The sequence below is a fragment of the Mixophyes fleayi genome, chromosome 7, assembly GCF_038048845.1.
Source record: "Mixophyes fleayi isolate aMixFle1 chromosome 7, aMixFle1.hap1, whole genome shotgun sequence".
NCBI classification, from domain to species: Eukaryota; Metazoa; Chordata; class Amphibia; order Anura; family Limnodynastidae; genus Mixophyes; species Mixophyes fleayi.
Genome location: NC_134408.1, coordinates 77,784,411 through 77,800,472, shown reverse-complemented (window position 1 = coordinate 77,800,472; position 16,062 = coordinate 77,784,411). Strand labels below are relative to the sequence as shown.

The 16,062-nt window shown below is 35.0% G+C and overlaps 1 protein-coding gene across 7 annotated transcripts in view; it reads right to left on the bottom strand.

Annotated features, from left to right (window-relative positions):
* The window catches only part of GLS (glutaminase), a 368,780-nt gene that overhangs the window by 253,762 nt on the left and 98,956 nt on the right, over positions 1-16,062 (bottom strand). For all 7 annotated transcript variants that reach the window (XM_075180013.1, XM_075180012.1, XM_075180008.1 and 4 more), the window contains exons 6-9: positions 6,801-6,833; positions 4,114-4,172; positions 1,809-1,875; positions 1,006-1,056 (exon numbers count right to left, since the gene is read on the bottom strand). In XM_075180013.1, the coding sequence (XP_075036114.1) occupies positions 1,006-1,056; positions 1,809-1,875; positions 4,114-4,172; positions 6,801-6,833 (210 nt within the window). The remainder of the gene's footprint in view (positions 1-1,005; positions 1,057-1,808; positions 1,876-4,113; positions 4,173-6,800; positions 6,834-16,062) is intronic.

The window sequence follows — 16,062 nt, the reverse complement described above, 5'->3', positions numbered from 1 at the left end:
TAGTGTATTCTTTTTCCAATGTCCTTAAAAGTTCATCAATAAATATAAAAGTGTCTGCCTTCTCCGTGAGCACAAGTAACAGAATATGTAAATAAAAAAGACACATAAGAGGGAGCCTAATAATGTAATATTTTCTTAAAATATAAACCACAGTGCACAATGTTTAGAGGTGAGCACCAAAAAGTGTATATAATTTGACCTTATCTCAAATTTTCCTTAGCGTCACAAACCATCTTTTTCATGAGGAAAAATTAAGCCAAGCACATGAAAAGGAGAAAAAGAGACTAATAGTGCAGTACCCTTTTTCCAAATGTAGAAATGTAGAAATCTTCTTTGTATGAGAACAGGATGTTACAAGCATTCCAGAAACCTGTTCTACAGCTACCTTGCACTGTAGCTGTAACTAATTTAATGCAGAACATATGTGAGCTGTGTATAAATATAAGATGAAATTTGTGTTATCTTACTTGAAGCAGTGTCCATTCTAGCGTGTTATTTAATAAACAAGACTTCTATAATTGTTTAATTGTGTTGAGAGACATAATTCCTCATCAATTATTAGTGTGCAGACTGTACAAGTGTAACAATTGTATTTATATAATTACCAGACTTCAAATTAGCCTACAATTCTAACGAATAACTGAAGACATTAGCTAAAATGTACAACACCATGATCAAGGTTGCTTTTTTTTAGTCTTAAGAGAAAACCAGACTAGAGAAAGTCATAGGGCTAGTGGATAGGGACCAAAAAAGAAGGTTTATTATGAAATGGCCAGGAGAAATAATGAATGCTTTAATTTATTCCATAGAAGTATAGGCCAGTTTGCAGTTACTAGTTAAATAACATTGCTATATTTGGATGTACACAAATAATTTTGTCATCTAAACTGAATAAATGATTTCATCATTTGGTTTAAAATGCTGCTCAAGGTCAATATAGAATAGTATTAATCATTCTTTACAAATGTTGCAGATATTCATGAAGTAGTAGACTCATTTTCTTACCTGGAAATAAAAATCTAAGGTTCCAACCATATCAGTGTTCTCCGGAAAACACTTTGATTTAAAAAAGAAAGGTAAATGAATCTTTTAGTAATAGGTTATTTAGATAATGTAAACACATCCCTTATTGAAATGTCACTAAGTAATTGCTGATTACTGGCAGGTCTCCAGAAGCAAACCTTATTCTACACAAAGAAGAATTAATAGAAGCAACTGTCATCACTCACTACAAGGATCTTTGTCCAGTACAGTTTCCTGATATTACAGGAATTGAATGTAGGTTTATTTATTTTCATAAGTCAACTGTTTAGTAAGTAACAATATCTGCCAATTTCTTTTCTTTCACTGTCACTCAAAAAAGCATGTTATCAGTTCCTCTAACACAGTGCTGTCCATCAGAAAAATGCTATACAATGAGCTACATAACAAAGATTTTTAGGCTATCAAATATCTTAATATATGTTTTAAAGCTCTTAAACATTGTCAGAACTTATGTCCAAAAACTATTGTTTTTACAGTTGCTAGTATGAAAGCTTACAACATTTTCTTCCTTTTACTCTGACCAGAAATGATAAAAACAAAAGAATACACAATAAATTATTTATATTCTATAATATATTTTAACTTTCGATTTTTTTTTTTATTATAGATATGAAAAAAATAAAAGTAAAATACAGATATTTACATTTCTTATCAGGGAAAAAGAAAGGAAATATTGTTATTGCTTAAAATAAGGAAAAATGTGCAGTAGGTTTTAAGTGAATAAAAAAAATTGAATTACAAACGAAAAAACAAAAATGAGAAACCTTTTTCTCTTTTAAGTAATATCCGATAGCAAAATTTCTGTCTCCACTTTCTCGCTCAGATTGGAACCTATAAATATATAAAAATATAAGCATCATATGCTATACAAGATAAAGCAAGGCAAAAAATAGAGAAAAAAAAAGTCATAGCATATAATAATTCTGGACTTTGTGCCCCCCTTGCAGTTCCCCGAGAAGATTTTATTCCAATTTTCGAGCTACGACCGTTCAAGAAAGAAAATATCTTTTTATATTTAATAAAGCCATAAACAAGGGCTTACAGAGTATTTTGTTCAACTAACCTTCATGTTAAAATTGTGTATCTTTACACTTAGGGGCATATTCAATTAGGTTTCCGGTCCGTGGTAAGAACCTGCGCAGTATTGACAGTAATACGGTACGGTGCAATAACGCAGATTTTCCTACGCAACCCTATTGGGTGCGCACGAAAATCCACGTTATTGCGGTACTGTGGATTGACTTCGTGGCCTGTTCCGATGCGTTTCCGGCGGACTGGAAACTTAATTGAATATGCCCCTTATTGTTAATGTTTTAATATAAGAAACATCTTAGATACCAGGGTCCACTATACTGGATCAAAAAATATCTCACCATAAATGGTTCATAAATCCCTCTACCACTTCTCGCCCCTGTACTAAGCCATTTTTGGCACATTTTGAGCTGGACACATTTCAACATCAATATGAACAATTTGTTTAGGCAGTAGCCACACAACTTCTATTTTGAATCCTTCAGAAGATTTTGAATTTTTATAAAATACTATAGGTTTGCCTATGCCCACTGACAAGAAAGTCTACCCAAAATTGCCAAAGTGTCTTTTTATTGCAATGTCAAGTAAGTGAAAGTAAAATCAAATGTGAGTATTTTTATACTAATCACCACCAAGATTTCTCAAACTTTGTGGTTCTTGCTTTGGCATCAATTCATCTTTCAAAACAGCAAAAAGAACAAAAACAGGATTTTACACATAAGTTTTCATAATAAAATACATTTGTAAATATCGTTATGGATCCATATAAATTGTAATGCATAGCCAATATTGTTTATAATAGGTTGCAACCTTTACTATATTTTTTGAAATGTTGTATTCCAATGCATGAATACAATAAATTGTATTAATTCACTATGCTTTCATACAATAACAATATGATCATTTGACTTCACCTATTTGCGCCAGGGAATTATCTCGTTTACCTTACCTGGTGGGCTGAAACTCCCCCTTGCGGCAGCAATTTATGGAGCTTTTTTAAACTCAAAGGAAGCACAGATCCCCAAATACTGTTTTTCTATAAGCTTATAATATTCCTCAACCACCACCTTAATCTCTCTAGGTTACCCTATTATCACCATCTACACCAGGGGTGGGCAAACCAGTCCTAAAGGGCCATATAACAGTTCATGTTTTTAGGATTTCTGTCTGTAGAAACAGCTGGGATAATTACTGACCCAGCCAAATAGATTAACTCAGCTGTGCATGATTAAAGAAATCCTAAAAACATGAACTGTTATATGGCCCTTGAGGACTGGTTTGCCCACCCCTGATCTACACAGTTAACACAAGACAACAACCATGTGACCAACATTGCTGTGCAACTGATCATACAGCTCACTATTGTTTACCTTTGCATTCTAGCTGGACGAATATGCAATATGTAGCACTTACCCTCGTGTATAAAACTCGCAAAATCCCATAGATTATTATCTTATGAGCAGGGCCCTCTTACCTTTCTTTATGTATGTATTAACCAGTAATGTTTTATTATGGTTTGTTCCCAATTGTAAAGTGCTACGAAATTTGCTGGCACTATATAAATAAATGTTGCTGATGATGATAAAATTTGAGATTGGTCTTAATTTTTGAAGAAACTGTGCTTAGCTAAACTATGTAGGAAAAAGTTTGTTTCCAGCAAGTTTTCAAAAAATGCAAATCAAAAACAAACAAAAAACAGGTTAAAAGTGAAAATACAACTTATAAATAAATAAGCAATACTTCACTTTTTTTTTTTTTATAAATGCATAGTAAAAATTATTTGACTTTAGTCATCATAACGGAGACAGGTCATATTGTTTTATAACTAGATTGCAACGTAATGCTTTTTTAGGACTGTTCTCTTTTTATTCATCACAAAAACATAATATTTCATTTTAAAAGCTCATTGAAACTATACAAAATATTAGTGATTTCATTATGTCTGTTTGTGACTCATTTACCTTTATCCGGTGATTGTGTGGGTCCCATTTTCTAAATATATATCTTAATTACTTTAATTGTATCTTGAATACTTACGTAGCATTACTGAATCCAACATACTCATTGCCAGCCATCTTATTTAAGAACTGCATTACCTATAGGAGCAGAAATCAGATTTTATTAGGTACAAAAAATATTTACATATTTATATAGCCTGTGAAGCATTTATCTGCATTTTTAAATAATACACATATATGCATGTACACATTGAAATTAAGGAAAATAAGGTGGACCTCATTTACAAAACATAATGGATGCACATCAAAAAACACCTTGGTCCACCCAGTGTACTTCAACGTAAATATCTAATCTGCACTCTCAAGAGATACCTCTGCAGACTAGAAGTGCTCCTAGGTTTGCTTGGAAGCAGAGAAGAAAAATCTATGTGCAGTTTGTAATAGTGTATCACCTATTGCTTTGGAGCCATTCCTTTCATTAAATGAAACGATTTCAGTTTTTCTCAAATAAAAAAGCTACTCAGATTAGCCTTATATATGGTGTCAATTAACCCTTAGAGTGAAGGGACATTGTGACTAACTTTTTTTTATATGTTGCAGTTTGTGTGTTTGGAAGTTTTTGTTACACTGGGCAAAGAGCACCTACAAATGTGACACAAAATGTAAAATGCAAAATGTAACAGTACAGAACAAGACCACATCTGCTTTTTCTTCACATTTATGTAATTTCAATATTGTGACGCTGCTAAATAAATTCTTGCTCTTCCACTGCTTCACAAAACTAGGGGGCAAAGGTGTGCCTGCCCCGAACGTCGGAAAAAATGCCCTGCTGCTCCCAAAAGCAGATGCATACTTCTGCTCCTCTGCAAATGCTGCCATCTTGCTTCAGAAACCAGTTTGCTTTGGTGGAAAACTAGGTGCACTATCACATCTGACGCGCACAGCATGCGCAAATAGGACTATGCTCTATGACTCAGCAGTTTTAGTTATCACAACTTAGGTCCAGAGAATTATGAATATACTGACAAGTACAAGAAGCAGAAGTTGTGAGGGAAATTTAGACAAAAGGTAATAGAAAAAAGAAATACTAGGTACAATATACAATTTTCTCTTCATGTGCATCTAAGAAGTGATTTTTTTTGGCACCAATTACGTTAAAGCTTAAAATATTATTACAGAATGCCAGGATTTTCCTCTAGCAATCTGCTGTCAGTTGTTGGTGACAGCTATTTATAAAATACTACTGGGAAAGGCAGATCTACTTAACATCAATGGTAACTGAATTACCTTATTTTCTATCCTAAGCCGTTGTTTTTAGTTTATTGGACTTTATACAGTTGGTTTGCAGCCGCCTTGGTTATTGCAACAGTTTGACCTTTTGGCTAATCATTGCTTGTGCTATTATTATTCTCATTTAGGCGCCATATCAAAGGGTTGTTGTGTTGTATTGATGAACTAGCTCTAACACATTTCAAATTTTACTTAAACATGCTTAAAATAGTGTGAACAGATTGGTGATTTTCTACAGCAAATGGAAGCAATAAAAATCACTCAAAAATCTCTTATTAAAATGCTGAACATCCTTTAGGCAATTATCGTTATAATTATTAAACAGAATATGCACAAGCCACATTTTCCCCAGAAACCTTTTACAAGTGTTGATTTTTAATATTTAGCATTGATGTCTATTGTTCATGGTTTGACAATCTTTAACTCTTATATATTCAAAACATCTTTGTTTTATATATAACATAACCTCATACACTTACGTTTCTTTTAAAGATCTTATGTTGTTCTGTACTTAAATGCAGTAAAAAAAACTGTTGAAAGATATGTCCACTATCTATAAAAAAACATTGGGATTTACTTTTTTATTAAATTTTACTGAATATAATTGTTTCTGTTTCCATTTCAAACGAAGATTTCAAAGCTTCAGATCTAACAGTTTGATTTTCATCAGTTAACAGATGCACATAGAGGTGTCTAAATCAACTGAAGGTTTTACTAGCCATCACATTTTGGTGCTTGTGACAAAGGTAGTTTACAGAACACAACATATAGTTAATGAATATAATTATAGCAACTATATAATACTTTTTTATGTTGCTTTTACATATCTTCCCATTTCTATATGTTCCACTAAGATATTATTTCACACCGATTGACAACTCAGTGGAATATTGATACTATCTTTTTTTTTTCTTTCTTTTTGTTGCGCTTCCCACTTCATTTGCTTTTAATTAAATTTCTTATGAGCTATACAGCTTTTAAAGCTAGACATTTCATTGCAAAAGACAGATGTCAAATTGAATTCGTTCCCATCCACCTGTTGGGAAATGCATTTTAAAATAGGTACCACTGTGATCCACGGGTGTTCAGTTTACACCAGTAAAAACAAAAATTACCTAGAGACACCCTTGTTCTATGCGTGATTAAGTAACGTCCAAATGGCAACTTTCATTAAGCCAACTAGGCGAAAATAAAATTCATTTTCTTGCAAGAAAATTAAATGCTACACAAAAATATTTGAACATGGTCAATTAAAATTTTAAATGGCTACTTCTACTTTCTTGCAGGGACAGGGTGGCCAGCATTTGGGAAAGAAGAAGCATGGGCATCTATATAGGTGGCTTTCCATTTTACAAGTAAAATTGATGAAATGATTGGATCTCTGGAATGACCTGGGTAATAGCAAGGTTTTCAAGTTTAGAGTTATTTAAAATTGGAAACATCACAATATGTGGGGAAACATAATGTAATACTTACATAGTCAAATTTCTCTGCATTGCTTGATCCTTGCTGTGAAGTAAAAATGCAAAAACATAAGCTTGTTAATGGAAACCGACCACAAATATAGAGAACAGTTACACTGCCATTGCTACATTGATTTTCAGTGCTAAACCACACTTCATTGTACACTCATTACTTAAAAACAATATTCACAAAGCTATCAAATGGAAGACGTCTGAAAAAAAGATGGTAGTAAGAATGAATAAAAGATTTCTAAATCAAGTACCAAGCACAAATTGAAATTCAGATATGTAGATTAACTGAAAAGATGCAGTGGTACAGAAATCTGTATCTGTGAAGCCCCTATTCTAGTTTATATTGTGTATCTGTGCAGATGCATTGCATAACAATATACCAAAACTATGTGTATGATAAGAGGTGATAAAGACACAGGAGCCTAATTAATGGCTCAGGCCGCCCTAATGCTATTACTCTTGTAGTGCCCCCTGATTTCCACGCCAGGTTAACACGCAGTAGATAAAAATGAATTTTTCGTAATTTAAAATACGACTTACTTCATCCTCTCCTTCCATCAGTGTTAATGTTCCAGTGTTTTCAAAACTTTCACTTTACTTTCTAAAAGGGTCACGGCAATCTGTATTACTCATATTCCTTAAAATAATAACTGTTTAGCTGAATGGAGGCATGAACGAGCGCAACAGAGGGTGAAGAACTGAAGGGCAGTCATGACCACATCTGTCACCATCCTTGTTTCTCATCCTCGGATAACTCATTGTCTTCAGCCTTTTATCAGGAGAATATATCAGGACTAAAACGTTACTATATTTTTCTTTCATGTTCTCCTTTTACTTTAGGGGACAACTATTCTCTTACATGTCATTGAATTTCAGTTTATACCTCTTCTTGTTACAATTTTGCCTCCAAAACACTTTTTCCCTCCCCCCACCAAAATAAAAACCTTGCATCCTAGGTTGCAACCTAGTTAGTTTACTGGACAATAAGGACCTGCAAAGACAGAAACAGATGAGAAGAATCTCTGCAGCGAAGAGGTCACCAAATTTAAAAATAGCTACTGTGTAAATAACAGCCTAAGGGGCATATTCAATTGTCGGCGTAAACGCCGAAAATCCCGTGGTCCGCGCACGATTACCATTATTACGGTAACCGTGCGCGGAAAAACAGTTAATACAGTAATTTACTCGCTGGATTTCAGTTCGCAGCTTCCTGAGCCACGAGCTGAAATCCAGCTAGATTTTACCGCTGCGGAACTTTTTAACAATTGAATATGCCCCTAAGATTCTCCAACACAAGAAGTTACCTATTTTCAGGCTCTATCTGAGAGTGTGTGTGTGGGGGGGGGTAGTGAGGAAAAGTCCCCGGGCCGCCAACTGGCAGGGGGCCTCAAAATTTTTAAATGTATTGTTTTTTTGTTCAAACTTTTTTTTTCTTTTTTAATATATTTATCCATTTGACAAATTGGCAAATTACAAGTAATAAAAGTTTAAACCTAGCGCTTAAACATGTTAATTGGCGCATTCGCTTATTGCTCTCTATACATGATGCATCTATCCAGACACATAAGAACGTCACTTGTCCATGAGATTTGCCGGGGTGAGTGAGTCCCAACTACACAAAGGAATAGTTTGTTTATAATTAGGAAACTAGACTGGACTGTTTGATGTTCAATGTTTACTTGATGCTTTTAAGTGAACATCTGAATGCTCTTAAAGGTAAATAGCATAAATTAGGCGACAGGGTTGCAACTAGGGTGGCATGACTGGTGCCCTAACACAGAGTGCAGGCTGCCCTGGAGGCGGAACCGACTGCCGCCACAATGTCCATTTGCCAGGCGCCTGCTGCAATGTTCTTAAAATCAGTGCGCCCAGCTCATTCTCTGCAGTCTATTCCCAGCTTCCGCAGGGCTGTCAGGGAGAGTGATGTCTGAGCATGGGTGGTTGGGCTACACGTACTGAGCAGCAGCTGTCAGACTCATATTGAGGAGGAGGAGCTGCAGCCAGGAAGACTCACTGTTTTCTGTAGTAACTGTATGTATGTGTGTGTGATTGCTGGGGCTGAATTAGGGTAAGTTCCTGTTTGTATGGGGCAATTGAGTTGCTGGGATAAAATTAGGGTGGTGGGAGAAACAATTTGGAGTGTTGGAAAAGGTCAAGGGCATGAGGGGAGCAGTTTGAGACGTTATAGGGCACTATGAGCTGTGGGGTGGGCTGCGGGGTGAGCAGTGAGGTGTGATAGGGAAGTGTGAGCTGTGGGGTGAGGGAGTAAGTGTGACATAATGAGGGCTATTCAATTGTTGCTCCGGACGCAAAAAAAAGAGCGCGTTAAAACTATTACCGTTAATACGGTAATATTGCGCGCGAAAAACGTTAATACGGTAGTTTACTGGCTGAATTTCTCTGAGCTGCGAGATGAAATTCAGCAAGTAATTACCGTATGAACGGTAATAGTTTTAGAGCGCTCGTTTTTTTGGCGGCCGGAGCAACAATTGAATATGCCCAAAAGCCTTTATTCACCCCATGTCTATGTGTAGTCGGTTTCCAGAAATTTATAAGGGCAATAACAAAAAATAATAATTTTTATACAACTGATGTTTCAGAATATTACGAGAAGCCATACGATGCTGTTGAGGAAATGTGAAAGTGGGGCATGAACAGAAGCCGAATCTAAAAAGTTAGGGCCAACAACTTCATTTCTGAAATCACTGATACAAGAAAACGCTCTTCTCCCAACCGATCCAACAACAAGTGCTTCAGGATCAGGAACTTCAGCTTCAAACACAGTTGAAAATGAAACCAAGGAAACCACCGCAACTGCAAAAAATTATAATTCTGTTCCAAATTCAATGCCTGAGGCTGAAGTTCAACATGTGAATAAAGCCATTTACTGAGAAAGAAATGTGCCAACAGCAATACCGCCAACTCAGCCGACACAGAGACAAGCAGCAGACGATCCAGTTTACGAAACAGAAACTCTATAGCAAGAACACAGAGAATCAGAAGAGTAAGAATTAAAATCTGCTGAAACATTTACCATGATCGACATTGGTATCATCAACAAAAGCAAATACAAAATTATACATACAAAGACGCTCATAGACATCCACCAGGACAGGATAATAAGATTCTTCTTACAATCATGCACAAGACCAGTATATATGGAATATAAATAAATAAAAAAAACTGATATAGTGTAGTAATTTTTTATAAATGGAATGAACTTCACCATAAAAGGTAACAAAGTTCCCAAATAGATAGTGAAGAAACAGAATCACTCCTCAACCACGTATCATAAATATGCAATAATATCTTCCATCTTATATGCTTACAAGATGAAATCTTCATTACTTGCGTTGTATTATGTCAACAAATGATACTCCTCCTTCACTGCACACTTCTCTGGAAATTTCATTCTCATCAGAGTATATGTGAATAAAGGGAATACAATACTATCTAGTGTATTACCACTTTAATCCAAAGTAAAACATTTAACATATTAAAAACAATACTGAATAAAATCCTTAAAGGATAAGGATAATGCCCATACCAGAAGTCAAGATTTCACTAGCATATAAGGTAAACATCCACACTGTAGCTGTAGGATTCCCTTCTACTCGTGATACTGGCTGGAACTCGGGTATGTAGAAACTGGCAACAAGTTTCCACTCCTTACTGGAGTCTTTTTCAAGGCAAAAGGAATATGTAGCTACTTATCCAACTCTGTTTATATATCCCAATGCTCAAATTACCTCACATTTTCGTACCACCGAAACCAGAAGTGCATCTACCGGAAGTTCGTAAATCAGAGCGAGGCTTGGATATGTAAGTATTATGATCCGTATGCACCAGAAACCGGAAGTATGTATCTCAAGACGAGGCTTGGGAGCTATAATGCATGCAAGGTATCACCTGACTTACAAAAAGCTGGAAATGTATTTTCTATGCTTTGATATACATCACAACAATAGAAAATGGTTTCTACTACTGTCCCTATTATACCAAGTATGACAGTATAATTATATAATAATAATGCACCATAAACTAATCTATGAATACCAATAATTAATTATTTAATAGAGCGAGACTTAAATATGTAAGTATTACGATCCATATACAACGGAAACCAGAAGTAAATATCTCAAAACGAGGCATGGGAACTATAATGCATTAAACATATTACCTGGCTTACCAAAAGCCAGAAATGCATTTTCCATGGCTTAATACATATCACAACAATGGAATATAAAAATTGACCCTAGTCTCTGTCTGTCTGTCTGTGTGTGTGTGTGTGTGTGTGTTTGCCTGTCCGTGTCTGTGTGTTAGGGAATTTAGACTGTAAGCCCCATTGGGGCAGGGACTGATGTGAGTGAGTTCTCTGTACAGCGCTGCGTAATTAGTGGCGCTATATAAATAAATGGTGATGATGATGATGATAGTATCTACTACCTTCCCTATTGTAACATAAAAAAGTATGACCGTGTAATATATAATAAACCTATCTAATACAAACAAACTAATCTATGGGTACCAATAATGTATTGTATAAAAATAAATATTTCAAAAAAATCCATCCTTATGGTAGTGATTCTTGTACCTGTAAACACTCAGACACAAAGACACAGAAAAAAAACAAAAGACAAAAAATATAATCAATATTCTATAAACACCATTTCAACTCAAAATCAGAATTTAGACCCCCAGGGATAAGAGTATTTAACTTATAAATCCAGTGCATTTATGCCTTCGCAAGTTTATTATCCATCTCCTTATTTCTCCATTGGAAGCCCAAAAATTATTAATATGATTAGGATTGCAGGAGTGTACATTTTTAAAGTGAAGGGATAATGAATGAGTGGTCAAACCTTTTCTAATATTAGCTATGTGTTCTCTAATCCTGATCTTTTAAGGACGTGAAGTCCGTCCTACATATAATAACCCACACTTACACTCTACTATGTATACAACATAGTTGGTATGGCATGTGATGAATTGATCAATTTTGTACGATTTCCCTTTGGACGTAAATTCACTGATCTTACCGCTATGACAAGTCACTGTCCTGCAGGCACAACATAGACCACATCTATGAAAGCCTTTAGTTCTTATAGGTCTACTGAATGTATCTGGTAACACAGTCTTAACCAATTTATTCCTTATACTAGATGATTTCCTATACCTAAATAGTGGTTTCTCTGGTATTTTATTACCAATAATTTCATCATTCCTCAACAGTTTCCAATGCCTAGAAAATATTTTTTCCATTCTCTTATGAAAACCATTGAATTGGGTAATAAAGGCCCATTCAAATCCATTTGTCTCCTTTTTTTCTTTTGTTTTGGAGTCCAAGAGTATACTTCTGTCTATCCTGTTTAGATCATCTTCCATTTTATCTAAACAAAGCTTATTGTAACCCTTGTCCAAAAAATATGTTTTAATTTCTGTAATCTGATCATGTAATATTTCTTCCTCTGTGTAATTCCTTTTAATTCTCCTCATCTGGCCCAAAGGAATACCCTTAAGCCAGTTTGAGTGATGATTACTGTTGAATTGTTTCTAACTATTAATGCCTGTTGGTTTTAGTAAACAAACAAGAATCTTTGATGTAAATAGTGGTGTCTAAAAAAATTAGACATTGTCTGACTTAAATCAAACAAACAGCGGATATTGTAACTATTATTATTGAGATAGGAACAAAAAAAGATCAAGTTCCTCCCTATTACCTTGCCAGATGAAAAATATATCATCTATGTATCGGTGCCATAGGACCAGGTTTGCCCCAGTCATGTCCCCACCAAACATGGAGTTCTTCCCACCATTCCATAAATAGGTTTGCATAACTTGGTGCGAACCTGGTCCCCATGCCTGTGCCGATTTCCTGCATGTAGTATTGTTCTTTGAACCTAAAATAATTGTGCGCAAGAATAAAATTGATACCCTCAATCAAGAAGGATTTCATATTTTCAGAGTATGAGGTGGTTCCAAGGAAATATTTCACGGCATGTATGCCAAGTTTGTGTACTATAATTGTATACAACGTGCAAACATCTGCCGTAACCAAGAAATAATTGGATTGCCAAGATACTGTAGATATCTTTGCAAGAAAATCGCCTGCATCCTTGAGATATGACCTAGTGTTTTTAACTATTGGTTGAAGGTGAAAATGAAAAAACTCAGAAAGATTGGTAGTCATACTGCCTGTCCCTGCTGTGATAGGCCTACCTTAAGGATTTATTGGATTTTTGTGAATTTTTGGCAAAATGTACATTACTGGTACAGTAGGATAAGGAACCCTTAAATAATCTTTTAGTTGATCCGTAACTACTGCCTTATCTTGATTCCTTTTGAGAAGATTATCCAATTCAATCTGAATTTTATCAGTAGGATTATTTTTAATTATTCTGTATGTACCACCATTCTCTATTTGTTTATGTACCTCAGCTTCATATTTGTTAAGGTCCAAAATCCCCCTTCTTTGTCGGCTGGTTTTATTATACTATTTCTATCTGCCTGCAAATTTTTGAGCGCTTGTAACTCCTTAGAGGTAAGATTGTAAGAAATCTGTTTGTTAGTATTCAGTCCATTGAGATCATCAATAACTAGTTTACTAAAGGTATCCATAAATTTGCACTTTAGATGAGCTGGATAAAAGAAAGATCCATTTTAAAATTTATTAGTAGGTCCTTCCTCCATTTTGTTATCACTGTTATCATTATGATTCAAAAATAATTTTTTCAAAGTGATTTTTCTAACATATTTCTATATGTCTATATACGTACTGAAATGATTCTACTGATTAGTAGGTGCAAATTTAAGTCCTTTCTTCAATACTGACAACTCATCCTCCGTGAGTATTTTAGAACTTAAATTAAACACTGATGGTTTATGTATCCCTTGTTCTTCCATTATATTAATACCCATATTATTGGGATTAACACTCATTCATACTATTTTTGAAATTATTCCTATTCTTCAAATAATCTTTTTTTCTTAATGTTATCCCCTCCTCTATTCCCTCTTCTGTTCATCTTTTTTTTCCCAATCCTTCCTTCTCCAATCTAAAAAAAGTGGAGGGCTCAAATTTCCAGGTTCACTCCTATTGGGATTGAGAATACTGTATCTATTGGGAACAGGCACCTGAAAACTAGAAGGCTTTCTCATCTTATTGGGACTTACATCCCTTCTATTCCCTCTCCTTACTTTCTAATACACACTAGATTGAAATTGTCCATTATTTCCCTTGTATATATTTTATCTATTTGGTTTATACAGATTGTGGACATATGACCCATTTGAATTCCAAACCTCTTCTTGAACATATCAAGATCTAAATGTGTTTTTTATGAAAGAGCCCTTGAAGGAAATTTTCTTAGGGTCTCTGGATGAGATCTAGATGAGGTACTAGTGTTTTATACAGAGTCCTGACTCTCAGGCAATTGATCCTTGTAAATATGGTTATCTCAATAAAATTTATTTCGTTTTCTATTAATAATATCTCTTGAATCACGTTGCATTTTAGTTTCAATATTATTGGCCATATGTATATAATCTTCCAAATCACTAAAAGGAGCCACCAACATCTTCAACGTTTGTATTTCATCCTCTAATACTTCTAATTCACCCCTTCTTTCTTTTAAAATGAGTTTGATCAAAGAAAAGGAACAGGTGGTGAGAATCCTGTTCCATTCCTTTCTAAACTCATTAATCGCTGTACCAAAGGAAGTTTTTTTTTATCAAACTGTAATCCTTTGGGGATCAGTTGTTCTGCTTGATACCTCTCCAACGAAACGATTTCCCACCAAGTCCTATTTTCTTTCAGCAAGACCCTTTCTAATCTGTTCATAACAACACTGACATCTTCATCATCAGTATTTAAATTCTGATGGTCCTTTAGAAAGACCTCCTCCATAAGCCTATTTTTATTTTCCCTATGTGTGAACATAGTGCAGCTTAAATATAACCCACCGCGGATACAAATAGAATGCAGAAATGGACAGGTATAATTATGGTCTAGAGACTGCCCAAACATATAAACAGGGAATTTACCCAATATATCAAAAGCAAATACAAAATTATACGTACACAGGCGCTCATAGACATCCACTAGGACAGGATAATAAGATTCTTCTAACAACCATGCACAAGACCAGTATATATGGAATATAAATAAATAAAAAACTGATTAAAATGTAGTAAATTTCTATAAATGGAATAAACTTCACCATAAAAGGTAACAAAATTCCCAAAAAGATAGTTAAGAAACAGAATCACTCCTCAACCACGTGTCATAAATATGAAATATCTTCCATCTTATATGTAAAGGAAAACTTTAGTAAACTAGTTATTGATGAGCTCATTGGACTGAATACTAACAAACAGACTTCTTACAATCTTACATTTAAGGAGAGACAAGCGCTCAAAAATGTGCAGGCAGATAGAAATAGTATAATAAAACCAGCCGACAAAGGAGATGGTGTAGTGATTATGGACCTTAACAAATATGAAGCTGAGGTACATAGACAATTAGAGGATGGTGGTACATACAGAAAAATTAAAAATGATTCTAATGATAAAATTCAGATTGATTGAATTGGATAATCTTCTCAAAAGGAATCAAGATAAAGGAGTAGTTACGGATTAACGTAAAGATTATTTAAGGATTCCTTATCCTACTGTATCAGTAATGTACATTTTGTCAAAATTTCACAAAGATCCAATAAATCCTTAAGGTAGGCCTATCATAGGCAGTATGACCACCAATCTTTCTGAATTAATCGATTTTCACCTTCAACCAATAGTTAAAAACACTAGGTCGTCCCAGGATACGACCATACTGGACAGCAGTCCTTGCGCTACCTTCAACAATTCTAAATACTCACATACCACCTGACCCTAAGCATATCCTGCTACCGCTGCCCCTCCCAGACCTCACCAAATCTGCTCACAAACTTCTTACACACATTGTCAGTGCTGCCACTTGGAAAAACTCGACACCACCAACACTCCAGATGGTCTGCAGTAGGATCTGGCATACTTACAGATGGAACATATTACTAGCATACTGAGGGGCTCCTCCGTCTCCTTTTACAAAGCCTGGTCTTCATGGACCTTATATCATAATCAACCTCCACTCCAGTTTTACCAGAAACTGAATATAGAATGGTACTTCTAAACAAGTTTACTTCTCCTTTATTTGATGCGTGAATTCTCAACTTCCCATCCCTTCCTCTGGTCCCTACATTCCCCCCCTTCTATTCATTACTCCC